The 17,162-nt window shown below is 39.6% G+C and overlaps 1 protein-coding gene across 1 annotated transcript in view; it reads right to left on the bottom strand.

The window, feature by feature from the left end:
- Window positions 1-17,162, bottom strand: part of lrriq1 (leucine-rich repeats and IQ motif containing 1) — a 140,400-nt gene that overhangs the window by 9,842 nt on the left and 113,396 nt on the right. The window contains exon 24 of the mRNA XM_039761770.1: window positions 2,542-2,671. Within this exon, the coding sequence (XP_039617704.1) occupies window positions 2,542-2,671 (130 nt within the window). The remainder of the gene's footprint in view (window positions 1-2,541; window positions 2,672-17,162) is intronic.

Below are 17,162 nucleotides of genomic sequence, written 5' to 3'. Positions count from 1 at the left end.
TACCCTTCTGCTCTGCAGTTTAAAATTACAAATCAAACAATTCAGACATGATTAAAGAGCACATTGCAAACTTTAATTTAGAAGAATTTGCATACATTTTGGTCAGACCATGTAGAAATTACAACGCTTTTTATAAAAGGTCGCCCCATTTCAGGGCACCATAATGTATGGGACTCAGCAATGGCAAGTATATTAAAGCAGTCATATTTAGTACTTTGTTGTCAATCCCTTGCATGCAATGACTTCTTGAAGTCTGCAATACATAGACATCACTAGGTACAATAATTGTGATGAACACAACAGCATAGTGGCTAGTTCTGCTTTCTTAAGAATCCAGTATCCTGGGTGTGAATCCCACAGCCGATCATTGCCTGAGTTTTCCCACACGTCAAGTGGAAATACTGCTGTTCACCTTTGTCGTGACATACTTCCTTTCCTGTCAGCTCGTCCAGACCTAAACACCCACTGTGAACTGTGTAGCCAGCTGTGTTTTACAAAGTAGCAAATCATACTGTAGTTCAGTGACCTGGCTTTGCCTGCAGAGCAGTCAGCACAAGCAGTATGTACTATTTCTGCTCCCACTTCGGTGGGCATATCTTGTCACTGTGGACCCAGCATTAAATGCATGCTTGCTTATATAATTAATATGAAGATAGTGGGAAAGTTAATTTAGCACTTTTTTAATTAAACTGATTGGATACACATATCTTTCATATCTAACAATATTATAAAATTTATGCAGTAAATACAATCATAATCTTAAGAAATTATGTTGTTTATATAGCAAGTGGTCTGTTTCAACGCAGAACAGTTCTTGTAGTGAAAAGAGAAAAAGAAAAAGAGACCATTCAAAAACAGTGTTTTTCTTACATTGTAGACAAGTTTACCAAGATAGGCCCTGGCTCCATGTGATCATTGCATTAAAACTATTTCAATTCTGCCACTTAACAGTGAAATTAAATTAACAATATTAAAACCATCCTTGTCTGTATCCATTCATCTATTTTGTGAGCCCGAGACAGAGACGAAGCCAGAACCAACTCTAGAAAGAACACTATCAGGTGAGTTAAACTCAGTTACAAATGGATAGTTTACAGTCAATAAGAAAAAATAGAATCCAGGAAGTAAACCAATATAAATAGAAGGTTCTTGAAAAACCTATATTATGCAAGCAAATTCCTATAGCAGGGATCAGCAATGCTCCCTCTCACATCCCCGAGTCTCAATCTCAGCCTCCACCAAGTCCTGTTAGTGTCGAACTCAGAAATTTCACTCTAGGTATAGTGAAGTCTATCATTTAGCATATCTTAAGTGGATGTCTAGCATCATACACAAACATACAAGCTGCAAACAACAATTATGCCACCTTGTCCTTCTGATTAGCATCATGCAAAACAGAAATATACATTTAGATACTGTGTGCTAATGTAAAAATGACTATTTCATTGATCAGATTAAGTTAATAGTGTGAACCAACTGAACACCATTCTATAGACCAGTGCTTTAACACTACTTAGTTAAGAGCATAGAAGGCAGAACCATGTAATTTCAAGTGTAAAGCAGTGTTTCCACAAAAGCAATTTAGAACACAATGACATGCTCTTATAATGTATTTTCTGGGAACCCCCAGAATTTTGATTTTTGGCTTCCACATTGTCAAAAGGGTTAATTGCGTGTGGCTGGCCCAGGACCACCTCCATAGTTTATACCATGGTATAAGCCTTAAACAGCAAAGCAGCTACAAAACATTATGTCCCACTACCATGTGTGGGTTGTGCTAAATATGACATCTGATATTTGGGTAAAAAGAAATCTACATTCACATATCAGTATAGAAGTGACTTCTTCTGAGCCGTTCTCTAAACAGAAGATGATTTTCTTTCTTTCTCGACTTTCCATTATGATCAGGTTGTGCAATCTCTTTCAGCCAGTTAACGTACAACTCTTAACATTGAGTCCACCATGACCTTAGGGAGCTTTCATGTTAACCTGAATTCTTGTAGTCTACTTTGAACATCCTGCATTTGGGCTGAATTTTTTTTGGAGCTACAATTTGCTGGACAGCCTGCTTTGCGTAGCATAGATAATCCATTTTTTTGTGGAATGGTTGAAGTTTAAATACATCTGAAATTATGTTAAAAGCCCCCCAAGACATATGGCTTTGAAAACTCTCAATGGTGGAATATTACTTTACAATTCATTTGTATGGTTAAGGCCAAATTATTTGATAATATTATAAATTTTATTTTGAGAAAATGTTTTTGAGTGATCACTGTAAGGGATAATTAAGTTAAGCTTTTGAAGTTAATGAAGTTACTTTAAGGTTTTCTGATGACTTCTTATCTTGCTATAATTTACGACTGAGCATAATGTTTATTAAATGATAAACTAAACTTTTAACAAAAGACTCTGCTTTTAAAATAATACATTATAATTACCATAAAAATATGTCAAAAGCAATGAAAAAGAGTTCCTTAGACACCTTTCACTTAATACACAAAAATTAAATACATACAACATAACATAACTATATGAGCTCACCCTTTCATAATCCTTGAACTGCTTATTTCATAATCACCAACTTGAGTATGAAGCCACTGGTATGTTAATTCTTTTTTTCTTTCTTCTATTTTCTGTGATGGGAGAATTCCATGATCTATAAATTCCTGGGCTACATTTAGAAAGAAAGAAAAAAATGTATTAGATTAAATTATAGATATTTAGTTTTAAACAACCTAACTTGTCAAATCATTATGATTTTATGTGAACATTTACTTGTTCAAATTACAAGAACAGAACATTTATTGTAAATATGCAATCCTCAGCATTGTGAAGAAGAATACTGTAAATGAAGCAAGGCAATACTTTTTATTAAGTCTTCTTCACCTACAGAAGTTACTTCATGAGCAACTCTTTACCCCTGAAAGTTCAATATTTTAAGATGATTACAGCTGATTTTCATAGTTAGGTTGTTTTACATCTTTACTTATTAAAATTATGAACAATATTTAAAAATGCAGTAAATTACAGGAGCTGTCTTTCTACTCTGAGAAAATTCAGAGTGAAACCTCTTCACTTTGCTTATCCTGTTAAGGGCCATGGTAAGGCCATTTTAAAACCTCATGTCTATTTAGATATAAGAAAAGTGCTATAAACTGTTACAATTTAATACCGATAATTGTTAATCACCCTATTATGACAAAAAATTAACATAAAAAAATTATTCAATTATGGAACCAGTAAAAGCTACACTTCTGCAAAAAATAAATATACCATGTTTCAGATTAATTCTTTCATATATTAAGCCATTAATCTCATGTGTGAAATAACACCTAGCAAATCTTACTTTCCATATTTTTTATTCTGTGTTCAACACATTTCTCGATTGGCCAGGAGTGACAGTCCCAGAAAATGTGCCCAAAGATCAGACCGCATGATGCTCTAAGTAATCTCTAAGGGCTCCAAAGTTATACTGAGGGATCTACAAGACTCTGCCAGCATGGTAAACATTACAGTTAAGGACTTTACTGTCAGATAATGCCTGAACAAGTATAATCTTAATAGGTCTCCAAGAAGGACATGGCATTACAGCTTTAGTTTTCCAAGTAGCATCTGAACAAACCACAAGATACATGAAACAATTTTGTCTGACAGTACATAACAAACCAAACTGGATTTGTACGGTTGTTATGCATAGTGTATCATTAAAGAAGCTAATGCCAACCATCAAAGATGGGGATGGAGGGGGGATAATTTGGGGTTGACTGGAGCCATAGAACAGCCTGCGATGACCTTTCTTTATAGCAACATATTATAGAATAAAATGTGAAGCCATATGTTTAACAGTGAATCCTTTGCTGAAATTCTACCATGGAAAAGGAAAATAACCTTAATCAGATCAACAAATATACAACTGAGTGTCTGAAAAGCAAAGAAATATATTTTGGAACAACCAAGTCAATGTCAAGACTTCAATACCACTGTGATGCTGCAAGGAAGTTAAAGGATAAGTTCAATATTTTTCATATATTTTTCAAATCAAAGCTATTTCTTCACAGTCATGGTACAGTAATTTAATATTCTGCTACATGAAATTGTATTCTAAAGTGAAACACTTTTTATAAATATTAAAAACATCTAACCTGGAGCTGAAGAGCCACTAATTTAAATGTGAAAACAAAAGCCTTAAAGCTTACCAGATTTTGAAGCAGCAAAGTTTTTGATTTAAGAAAATATACTTTATGTTTTTCTGAGGCATGTTTGCAGCAACAAAATGAAATTGGAAGTTAGAAAATTGATCACGTATTCATGGTTTTCTTTGAGGTAAGAGTAGGCATTTGCCATCAAACAACTGTGAAAATACGTGATTGTAAACATGAGTCCTATGTAAGTGTGCCACCTTCCAGCTTTGTGCTCTCCACTCCTGGCTTGCACCATACATACTGGGGCATCTTCTCTTTTCTCCACATGATAATTGGTAAAGGCTGTGGCTAGTTACTCTAAGTGTGTGAAAAACATTGTGAGGCAAGTACTGGTGACTGATTTTATATGTGGTATTTTCTAACTGAAATCATGACCTGTAGAATCTGTGGGGTAGTATGATTGTGGCAAGGGCTATTACATTCTGGTTTGTTATATTTTGCATAGCGTATGAAGTGAGAAACATGAAGTGTGGTAGAATGGTGCATGTTGATCAACTGTGTACATACTGCAAGAGCTCCATTGTATTTTGTCCACGACAATAAATTTGAACTGAACTGATTACATTATATTGTATTTTTTTTGTCAAAATCTTAAATTCTTGAAAAAGCCAAAGCTAAATGCATTTTGATACTAAGTTCACAATACCAATCAACAATCAGTATTATACTCTTTATGTGATAGATTGTGTGAACATGCAATAAAAATTACTGGGGAGATAAAAAAAAAGGCAGATTATGTGATAGAGTTAAACCGTGATAAAAAAGGCTGAGGTGCCTTAAACCAATTATTGAATTTTATAACACAAGCTGAGTCACTTCTATTGAGGATATGGTAATAAAAGAACAACTGTGAATAAAAGTAATTAGTAGCATTCACTTTTTCTTCTCAAGATAGACTCACGTCCATAATATGATAAGGTAGATGTGATTTGTACAATTTTAAATCAACTTGTATCACATGAATTGTGCTTTTACATTTGGATTTTTACCCCTTGAAACCCATTTTAAACATGCATATATTTTACAGGACTTAGTCCAAATGTGAAAAAAACCTTGACATTTACAAAATATATCTGATTATTTAACAGCAATAAAAACATGATTGAGAACAAACAACTGAACATAAAGAAATGCCTTCAAATATCAATGACTCAGTCTTAAAACAATGATTGGGCCAAAATTCCTTTCATATAATGTGAGAGACTGATACATTAAGTAATTCCTTCATGTTATTTCAACAAACTAATGAATTATGCATTTTGGTTTACCTTTTGTTAAAAAAAGTCATAATAAAACGTGCTATATGACATTTGTCATGTATGGTGAGATTTATCTATTTTTTAGCACTTGATGAGGACTAGAAGATTGTTAATTATGTGGTCATATTTAAAGCTAAAGAATTGAACAAAAGTACTTCACACCTTTAACACGACTTTAAGTGTAATTAAAAAAATAAAAGATAAATAAAAATATCTTTGTAAGTTGTGTATGTAAGTTTATCACTATAACATTTACCAATAAAGTAGAATTGTTATTCTATTTTTTGCAGCCAATACCCAAATAGGAGTACATATTTCCCTCTTTGTCTTTTGTTTTTTTTAATTAATCCATGTAATGTTTACTGACCCCAGAAATATGATTTGCTGTTTTATTATAGTGTCAGGTAGCATTAGCATAAGCTATATTTTGTTACTTCTCATTGATATTCTCTCGCTTGTCATTCATCAACTCAAAACTTCTCATTTGTCAGTTCATTCTTGTTATTTATTACTTCCCACTTGCTAAGCAATGTACATAGCCAAACATTTATTAGTCATTATCTGTCACTGGCAGACAATGGCCATTGAAAAATTTTCTTCTGACAGTAAAAGCATTTTAATATTCCTGAGTTTGCAAAAAATCAGACAGTCATGATTTTTTTTACATACACAATATTGGTTGTGTGCACATCTTGCGGTGAAGACCTGAGATAGCCTGATTGAGATTCCAAGTGATGGATGGACACTGGTGGTTTGCACTAGGGGATTTAGGGCTGGAAGTGTCCTTATGCTCATTGGATCGGATAGCTGTAAATATTTTGACCATGGTTCTTGTGTTTCTTACAAGAAGCTTCTCCTTCCACACCAATCACAGGCTATCTTATCTTTGCACTTCATTTTTGTTGACTCCATTCTTTTATTTCTTCTGGTTCTTCTTCTCGTTCGAGTGAAATAGTTTGTTTGCAGACCATGTGGCCATCACTTTGATGACTCTATGTACTAAAAACTTTTGAGGTGTAAGGCCTGGAAGCAAAATCACTTTTCGTTAGTACACCAAAAGGTCCCCCAACAAACAGTCTGCCATGACAGAGGTTGTAAGAGTAATCAAAGTTAGCACATAGTTCAGTAAAGTGTAATATGATGTTCAGCTACAGAACAAACACTATCTTAAAGTGGCATTCCCTTTTACCACTGATCATGTCTCACAGCAGCCTTTTTAACTTAACATTCCTGCTTTTTACTGGTGTAAAATTGCCCACACCAGTAGAAGTGCTAGTAAGGCACAAATCACATTCCATTTTTTGTGTTACAGGAGATGAAAGAGAGAACAAGATTCCACTTAATTGTGGGAGATTTTTTCTGAAAAGAATATACAGTGACATACTGAAAGAAGGACACATGACTATGCCACATTAAAAAAATGTACAAAAATAGGTTAATGTTAAACATTTCATGCTTGCAGTCTGCAAATCTGGAAGTGCAGCTGATGAGAACTTTAGCCTGTTAGCATTTGAGAAATGATTTTATATTTTGTGTTATATTTATTTTTGCATATTTCACTGTTTCTATTGATAAAATTACAGCTGCTGCTATTTCCTAAAGTGAATGCTAGGATGCTATGCATGCCTTCTAATGCAGGTGAGAAACTTGGGAAACATTTCCCACATCCGAATAAAAGACTTGTGTGTTGTTAACTGGTTAACCATGTCCTCCTTGAGTTTCGTCTAACTTTTCTTCATCCACTTCACATCTTATTTTCCATGCAATTCACCACCTCATCTTTTTGTCATATGCAGGGTAGATGCTTTTCTCCACTTGCCACCAGCTCCATTTCTCTGTGCAATTACTGCAAAGGTTAAAAAAAAGGATGCAATGCCTAATACCCTATTCAATACAGCTTTATTACGAACACATACTGACAAACATAGTAAAGGTGCCGGTCATAAAATTAGAATATCATGACAAAGTTGATTTATTTCAGTAATTCCATTCAAAAAGTAAAACTTGTATATTAGATTAATTCATTACACACAGACTGATGTATTTCAAATGTTTATTTCTTTTAATTTTGATGATAATAACTGACAATTAATGAAAGTCCCAAATTCAGTATCTCAGAAAATTAGAATATCAATTAAGACCAATGCAAAAAAAGGATTTTTAGAAATGTTGGCAAACTGAAAGGTATGAACATGAAAAGTATGAGCAAGTACAGCACTCAATATTTAGTTGGGGCTCCTTTGGCCTGGATTACCATGGAGTCGATCAGTCGGTGGCACTGCTCAGGTGTTATGAGAGCCCATGTTGCTCTGATAGTGGCCTTCAGCTCTTCTGAATTGTTGGGTCTGGCGTATTGCATCTTCCTCTTCACAATACCCCATAGATTTTCTATAGGGCTAAGGTCAAGCGAGATTGCTGGCCAATCAAGAACAGGGATACCATGGTCCTTAAACTAGGTACTGGTAGTTTTGGCACTTTGTGCAGGTGCCAGGTCCTGCTGGAAAATGAAATCTGCATCTCCATAAAGTTCGTCAGCAGCAGGAAGCATGAAGTGCTCTAAAACTTCCTGGTAGACGGCTGCGTTGACCTTGGACCTCAGAAAACACAATGGACCAACACCAGCAGATGACATGGCACCCCAAACCATCACTGACTGTGGAAACTTTACACTGGACCTCAAGCAACGTGAAATCTGTGCCTCTCCTCTCTTCCTCCAGACACTAGAACCTTGATTTCCAAAGGAAATGCAAAATTTACTTTCATCAGAGAACATAATTTTGGACCACTCAGCAGCAGTCCAGTCGAGACACTTCTGACACTGTCTCTTGTTCAAGAGTGGCTTGACACAAGGAATGCGACAGCTGAAACCCATGTCTTATATACGTCTGTGCGTGGTGGTTCTTGAAGCACTGACTCCAGCTGCAGTCCACTTTTTGTAAATCTTCCCCACAGTATTGAATCCGTTTTATTTCACAATCCTCTCCAGGGTGCAGTTATCCCTATTGCTTGTACACTTTTTTCTACCACATCATGTCCTTCCCTTCGTCTCTCTATTAATGTGCTTGGATACAGAGCTCTGTGAACAGCCAGCCTCTTTAGCAATGACCTTTTGTGTCTTGCCCTCCTTGTGCAATGTGTCAATGGTCGTCTTTTGGACAACTGTCAAGTCAGCAGTCTTCCCCATGATTGTGTAACCTACAGAACTAGACTGAGAGACCATTTAAAGGCTTTTGCAGGTGTTTTGAGCTAATTAGCTGATTAGATTGTGGCAACCAGGTTTCTTCAATATTGAACCTTTTCACAATATTCTAATTTTCCGAGATACTGAATTTGGGACTTTCATTAGTTGTCAGTTATAATCATCAAAATTAAAAGAAATAAACATTTGAAATACATCAGTCTGTGTGTAATGAATGAATCTAATATACAAGTTTCACTTTTTGAATGGAATTACTGAAATAAATCAACTTTGTCATGATATTCTAATTTTATGACCGGCACCTGTATGACAAACATAATTTAGCTACCTAAATTAAATTGGCAATTACATTGGCCTATTTACTGGAGGGATGGAAGGGAGATGTTACCTTTAAATATTGATGTATCAAAATTTCTTTTCTTAGGGAATACCCCCGGCCCTAAATGTAACAACCTGAAAAGTTTCGACTTTTTTAACTAAATGGTAAATAGTGCTTTTGTTGGTGAGTGAGCATTACATACATATACGGTATATATATACAGCGGAGCGGAGAAGTAGTGTGTTAAAGAAGTAATGAAAAAGAAAAGGAAACATTTAGAAAATAACGTAACATGATTGTTTGTCAATGTAATTGTTTTGTCACTGTTATGAGTGTTGCTGTCATATATATATATATACTGTATATGTATATATATATATATATATATACACACACACACACACACATAAACATATATATACATATACATACATATCTACATACATACACACACATACATATATATATATACACATTCACATATATCCACATATATATACATATATTAACATATATACAGTATATACATATCTACATATATACACACATACATATACGCACATACATATACATACACATACATATATATATACACACACACATATATAAACATATCTATACTAATAAAAGGCAAAGCCCTCACTCACTCACTCACTCACTGACTCACTGACTCACTCACTGACTCATCACTAATTCTCCAACTTCCCGTGTGGGTGGAAGGCTGAAATTTGGCAGGTTCATTCCTTACAGCTTCCTTACAAAAGTTGGGCAGGTTTTATATTATATATAAATTCTACGCGTAATGGTCATAACTGGAAGCAGTTTTTCTCCATTTACTGTAATGGAGATGAGCTTCAATGCCGTGGGGGCGGGGTTTCGTGTGACATCATCACGCCTCCCACGTAATCACGCAGTACATAGAAAACCAGGAAGAGCTCAAAAAAGCGCTTAAGAAAACATGCATTATATAATTGAGAAGGCAGCGAAACAATAAGAAGCGAGCGAGTGACATATACAACCATATTCATGAGTTCTGCTACTTCGGAAACAAAGCACGATGTAAACCTACACTTTAAATAAAGTTCATAGACAGGCTGCGCTGGCGTTTGTAATTTAGTGCCTGCCCATATAAGGCCGTCCGTCAGCGGCAATCCAATAGCAAACTGCCACGTGTAAATATTCACGGGTGAAGGACTGTGCTTATGGAGAGGAAGATGAGATGGTCAGAGTGGTGTTTGACACAAACTCAGCGAAACTGCGAGAGAAAGTTTTAAGTGCCAGGACTAAGGTAACATTAAATACAGCCACGGACATAGCACGAGATGGCACCAGCACAGCTGGGAACCTTCGATGCATGTACACCGAGCGGCTCACGTGAACTGACGCAGTGCACAGATAAAGGCAACAGTTCCAAAAGCTGAACAAAACCGAATTACACAATTGAAAAGGCAGCAAAAAATATGAAGCGTCTGATAAGCATATTCATAAATCCAGCTACTGCGGAAACAAAGCACACGGTGGAAAAAGTCAATGTCCCGCTAAAGGAAGACAGTGTAAAAAAAACCCGTGCATGCAGTGTGTCAGGTCTCAGATAAAGAAGAAGACGAGCTGTTTATTGATGCAGTAAGAAACGAATCGATGAATGAAACCTGTCATCTTTACAGCGATTGACAAACACGGAATGTAACTTGAACACAACACATCCTACAAATACGAACCTGATTGAAAGAAATAATGATAATCAAATCCTTGATGACAGCAACACTCAGTAACACTCACAAAACAAATACTGTATATTGACAGTCATGTTACGTTATTTTTAAAATGTTCCCTTTTCTTTTCTACCTTTTTTAACACACTACTTCTCCGCTGCGATACGCGGGTATATATATATGTATATATATATCCCGCTCTACATACTCGAATAATGGATACTTTATTTGCCATCAATGATTGTTTTTGTAAAGCCATACTCAGTGTATTCATTAGATGAGCGGTAAAAAGTAAGAGCGAGGGAGGATGACTCATTGAGGCATGCAGGCTGTAGTCGCGTCATCTCTATCTGAATTGCGATCACATTTGAAAAATATATCTTTTCAAGTTCTATTTAGTCCATATGTGTCAAACTCAAGGGGCGGGCCACATCCGCCCGGCGTGTAATTATATCCGCCCGAGATCATTTTATATACTGTATTATTGTTATTAAAGCCGGGTATATGAAGCGCTGGTAACACAATAAACTACAGATCCCATAATGCAGCGCTTCAGCTGCCTTGCATCAGGGTAACCTGAATGCAATTCAGAAGATACAGAAAACAGCATAATTAAATAAGAATCTGACACTTCAGCGGACGTTTTAACCCGTGCACAATCACAAAGTGATTTCAAGTGAAGCTGCTTTTATGGGAGACACAAATGCACCAGTTCACCTTGCCCCACTTTCCCTGTTGCCAAGTACTATTAAACCAAGTCGTCACTACGGTGTTCCCAAATCGCACTTTGCTGATAAACTGAGCGCACTGCGCACTGTTTGCACGGCGCTTTGGTGACTTTGATGAACAAAAAAAGTCCGTCTACATGCGGCTCGAACCTTGTGCATGTTTGGTAGCACATATCTGTGTGAGAAGCTCTTCTCAGTGATAAAGACTAACAAAACAGCACACAGGATTCGCCTCACTGATGAGCACCTGCAATCCATCCTGAGAATCTCCACAACACAGAACCTCACAGCAAACAGAAACGAACCTGTGGCCAAAAAGATGCCAGGCGTCCAGCTCTAAAATGACATATGAGCAAAGACAACTGAATGATTTGATTTGTTATTGCACGTAAGAGCGGAGTCAACCGTTTTAACAAACAGCGTATTGCACTGATACGAAATAGCTGTGTGTGTATATATGTAGATATGTATGTATATGTGTGTGTATATATGTAGATATATATGTATGTATATATGTGTATATGTATAGATATGTATATATATATATATGTTTATGTGTGTGTGTGTAAATATATATATATATATGACAACAACACTCATCACTCACAACAGTGACAAAACAATTACATTGACAATCAGGTTACGTTATTTTCAAAATGTTTCCTTTTCTTTTCATTGCTTCTTTAACACACTACTTCTCCGCATGCGAAGCGCGGGTATTTTGCTAGTATATACATATACACATATCTACATATATACATATACACACACACACACACACATATATATATATATATATATATATATATATATATATATACACATACATATATATATATATATACACATACATCCACATATATACATATATATATATATTGTCACGCACGCACAAGTAGGAGACCGCGGACGGATCTTAACACGCTTCGGAAGACGTTCGCCGGCAGGGAGTGGCGGGTACTAACCTTTCTCCTTTGCTTTCTTGCAGAAAAAGGCGGCTCCGCCACCATAAGCCTCGTTTTCCGCAGCACGTTACTTCCGCCCTTCCTCCTCCATTGTTCCTGACGTCATCAATCCCATCTTCCCTCACGGTTCCTTCCCAGCATTCCTCCACTTCCGGCTCCTCCTACATAAAATGGCCATCTTCGGCGTCGTGCATATGAGCAACTTTTGTCTATGTATTTGACCATTGTTTTGTTTACTTACTGTGGAGAATTTTACAAAATACGGGGCCGGAAACCCCAAACCTTTATGCTGTCTCCTTTTGCATCTTTTACAGTGGCGTAGTCGGCAGGATACTGCTTCGAGAAATATGACTGAAGGACAGGACCTCAACACAGTGCTGCAGGGGATGAATGCCCAGATCCTGTCCCTGCAGCAAGCACAAGCCGCTACCACCCGGCAGTTGGAGGCAACGAAGGCCAGGTTGACAGAAGCCCAGAGGGTAAGGCACGACCCACCTCGACCAACGCCTCCGCCTCTAGTGCCGATGACGGAAGCGAACGACATTGAGTCATACTTGGGCATATTTGAAAGGACGGCCACCTGGAACGAGTGGCAGCAGTCCGAGTGGGCGTCCATTCTAGCGCCCTACCTGAAGGGACCCGCACAGCGGGCTTACTACGATTTCCCCAAGGAGGAGGCTGCGAGTTACGACCTCCTAAAACAGGAGATCCTGGCGCGCTACGGCATCACGCCAGGCCAGCAGGCGAGTGAATGACAGAGCTGGCAATTCGACTCAGAGAAGCCGGCCCGAGCACAGGCCTTCGACTTCTGGGGAAAAATGGGGCGTTGGCTATGGCCCGAGGGTCCCCAAGCCCGGAAGGTCATGGAGCAGGTGGCCTGTGAGGGCCTGGTTAATGCCATGCCTAGCTCCCTCGCCCAGCAGGTCCGGCGCCACCCTTATAAGGACATGCCAGGACTCCTGGAAGTCCTGGAACGTCAGCTTGCGGTTTTCCGAGCCGGGGGGGTCAGAAAGGCAAGCTCGTGGGAACTGACAGGGACGGGCGGCCACCCCGAGCCCTCTCGGCACGCTGCGGAAGCGCCGCAGACCCAAAGAAAAGCCGGCCTCCCTGCGCTGTTACAAGTGCGGTGAGACCGGCCACCTACTGCCGACCTGTCCCCTGAACACAGCCACGGAGCCAATGGACTGCACCTGGGCCACCGCAGAGAGGTGCTGTACTCCTTCGCATCCCTTGGCGAGTCCGAACACTCGTTATTGAATGGGCATTTGGTGGTGGCTCTGTTTGACTCCGGCAGCAACATAACCATTGTCGCTCGACGTTATGTATTACCACGACAGTGGCTTAAGCAACATTTGCAAGTCACTTGCGTGCATGGGGAGACCGTCGTATCGTTCCACACAGTGCTACATCACCTGGAAGGGGGAATTGTCTAAGTTGATGGTCGCGGTGTTGCCCGAACCCCCCTATCCAGTGATTTTGGGACAAGACTGGTCACATAAAAAATGCGGTAAGACGCACACCGCTCCCGGAGCCTCACTGGGTCTGGCTATGAGGGGGCGAGGCTTCCCCGGCGACGGACCCTGACCCGGAAGTATCCGCCAGAGAAGGGACGAGCCAGGGAACACTTCCGCTGACCAGCTCACAAGACCCCCGAGCAACTTGGACCATCAATTTCGGTCCACGCCTGCCTCATTTAAGAGGGAGCAGTGGAATGACGATTCCCTGCGGTTTGCCCGGAATGCGGTCGTTCTTCCAGGCAGCTCACAAGCTGATGGATCCATACCACGCAAGCCCTTTTTTGTACTTGAAAATGATCTGTTGTATCGGGTGGTGACCCACGAGGGCGAGGTGCGGAAGCTGCTGCTAGTTCCACGTACCTTCCGGCGGGAGGTATGTGAACTAGCTCACGCTCACCTCCTAGGCGCCCACCTCGGGGCCGAAAAAACTTTAGAAAGGATAAAACTATGCTTTTACTGCCCGGGATCAACGAGGAGGTCTGGCGTTTCTGCCAATCCTGTCCGGAATGTCAGATTCGCCAGATTCCTAGGAGATATTCCCTTTGACAGAATAGGGGTGGACTTAGTAGGACCCTTGGAACCCTCAAACCGTGGCCATAAGTACATATTGGTCATGGTGGACTACGCTACCCGATACCCAGAGGAGGTTCCCCTGCGCTCCGCTAACACAAAAAAAAATTGCATGGGAATTAGTCAACTTATTTTCTAGAGTGGGTATACCCAAAGAAGTCCTCACGGACCAGGGTACACCCTTCACCTCGGATACGTTCAGGGTGGTCGCCAAATTACTCCGATTGAAGCACCTGAAGACGTCTGTCTATCACCCGCAAACAGACGGGCCGGTAGAAGCGTTTTAATCAGACGCTTAAACAGATGCTCCGCAAGGTAGTCAACGTCGATGGCAGGAACTGGGACCAGCTCCTACTGCTCGTGCTTTTTGCCTACCGGGAAGTGCCCCAGGCCTCTACAGGCTTCTCCCCTTTTGAGTTGTTGTATGGGCGACCTAAAAAAGGCCCTAACGTCGGCACCTGTATTAAGGACACCTGATTTTGGGCTCCCTTTTATTCTCCAGATCGACGCTTCAGACACAGGCCTGGGTGCCGTGTTGAGCGAAAGCGTCGATGGTGTCAAACAACCCGTACTTAAGCCAGAAACTGCTGGACCGAGAGACCAGGTATGCGGCAGTGGAGAGGAAAGCCTTGGCCATTAAGTGGGCAGTAACTCATCTCCGTTACTACCTGTTGGGTCGCGAATTCACTCTGGTGACTGATCACGCTGCGCTTCAGTGGAAGTCCCTACACAAGGAGTCGAATCCGCGGGTCACCACGTGGTTTCTGGACTTGCAACCGTATAAGTTCACTGTCACTTATCGTCGTGGCAACCTTCAGGCCAATGCCGATGCCCTCTCTTGTATCCACGACCTCTCGGTTAGGTCCGCCTGACCTGACGGTCTTGGGCTGAGGGGGGGGGAGGGTGTGGTCGCGTCACGCACGCGTGAGTAGGAGGCCACGGACGGATCTTAACATGCTTCGGAAGACATTCGCCGGCAGGGAGTGGCGGGGTTCTAAACTTCCTCCTTTGATTTCTTGCAGAAAAAAGACGCTTCACCACCATAAGCCTCGTTTTCCCACAGCACGTTACTTCCGCCCTTCCTCCTCCATTGTTCCTGATGTCATCAATCCCATCTTCCCTCACGGTTCCTTCCCAGCATTCCTCCACTTCCGGCTCCTCCTACATAAAATGGCTGCCGATGCCATCTTCGGTGTTGTGCATATGAGCAACTTTTGTTTATGTATTTGACCTTTGTTTTGTTTACTTACTGTGGAGAATTTTACAGTATACAGGGCCGGAAACCCCACATATATATATATATATATATATATATACACATCTACATATATATACACATACATATATACACACACACACACACATATATATATATATATATATATATATATATATATATATATATATATACACCCTTTGGGATGCGAACAACTGTTGCTGGGGGTGCCAGAATCCATCGAGGAAGAAAAATGAAAAACATTATTTGTACAAAATCAACTAATTTATCTATCCATTCCTAAATAATTAAATTGGGTTTAGGATACTGACTAAGTCTTCAAATTTCCCAGGTCTCAGTCTGATTGAGCATCTGTGGGATGTGCTGAAAAAGAAACCCAATCCACGAAAGTTTCACTCTCACAACTTATGGGACTGCTGCTACACACAGGATACTTTTGTAAAGTCCGCACATTGACAGGTTAGAGCTTGCATGGTGGCAAAAAGGAGACCTACAAAATATTAGGCAGGTGGTTTAAAATGTTGTGACTGATTGGTGTATATAGCTACAAATCCACTGACTTCTCTGTAGGTAAGCATTAATGATCTGAATAGAAGAGTCACATGTGCCTGTCTCGGCTGATACAACTCCAGATGTGCTGCTGCATTTTGAATCATTTGCAGCAGCTAGGTGATACAACTGGTACTCCTGCCAGCACATAGCTGCGGTAGTCCAGATAACACCAAAGTGAAACTTCAAGGCAGTGAGACCATAGCAACATGGTCCCTGAAGAACAGCTAGTCCTCAATCACCATCCCAAGGTTGCTTACTGACTTGATGGGTGTTTGTGTTAATGAACCAAGCTGAACAGCGATAGGAGAGCTGAGATAACAAGAGGCTCTGTGTTTGCCAAGTCAAGTTGGAGATGGTGTTCTTTCCTCCAGTTGCAAATAGTGAGACATGCGGACATTTTAGCTGATATCATATTTGTCTCTAGAGGGAATAACAAGTACAGCTGTGTATCATCAACATATCATTTGTAAGTGAAACCATGGTGCTGGATGATTGGGCCCAGTGAGAAGGTATATAGGCAGAAGAGGAGAGGGCCCAGCACTGATTCTTGGGACACCCCTGTGCTTGCCTACATACTCATACTTGTGTTTATATTTTGGGTATTAATTCTATATTTTCCTCTTTACGAAGTAATATACTACCTACATTGTTAATGGTTTTAATATACATTTCTTCAGAATAACAAAAAAAAATGGATAAAAATATAATGAATTAATAATAGGAAAAGACAGTTCAATCTTAATGTCTGAGAGACTTAAATTTGTGCACTAACTTACTGGTCATTTCCATGTGCATGCATATAGTATATTGTACTGAAAGTATATTAATAACAAGAGTTGAACATTCTACAATTCTTCTTTAGACCAAAATATAGCAACTATTACGCACAATCAAGGACATCT

This window comes from Polypterus senegalus, chromosome 8 (genome assembly GCF_016835505.1).
Source record: "Polypterus senegalus isolate Bchr_013 chromosome 8, ASM1683550v1, whole genome shotgun sequence".
NCBI lineage: Eukaryota > Metazoa > Chordata > Cladistia > Polypteriformes > Polypteridae > Polypterus > Polypterus senegalus.
This window is presented reverse-complemented; position numbering and strand designations above follow the sequence as displayed.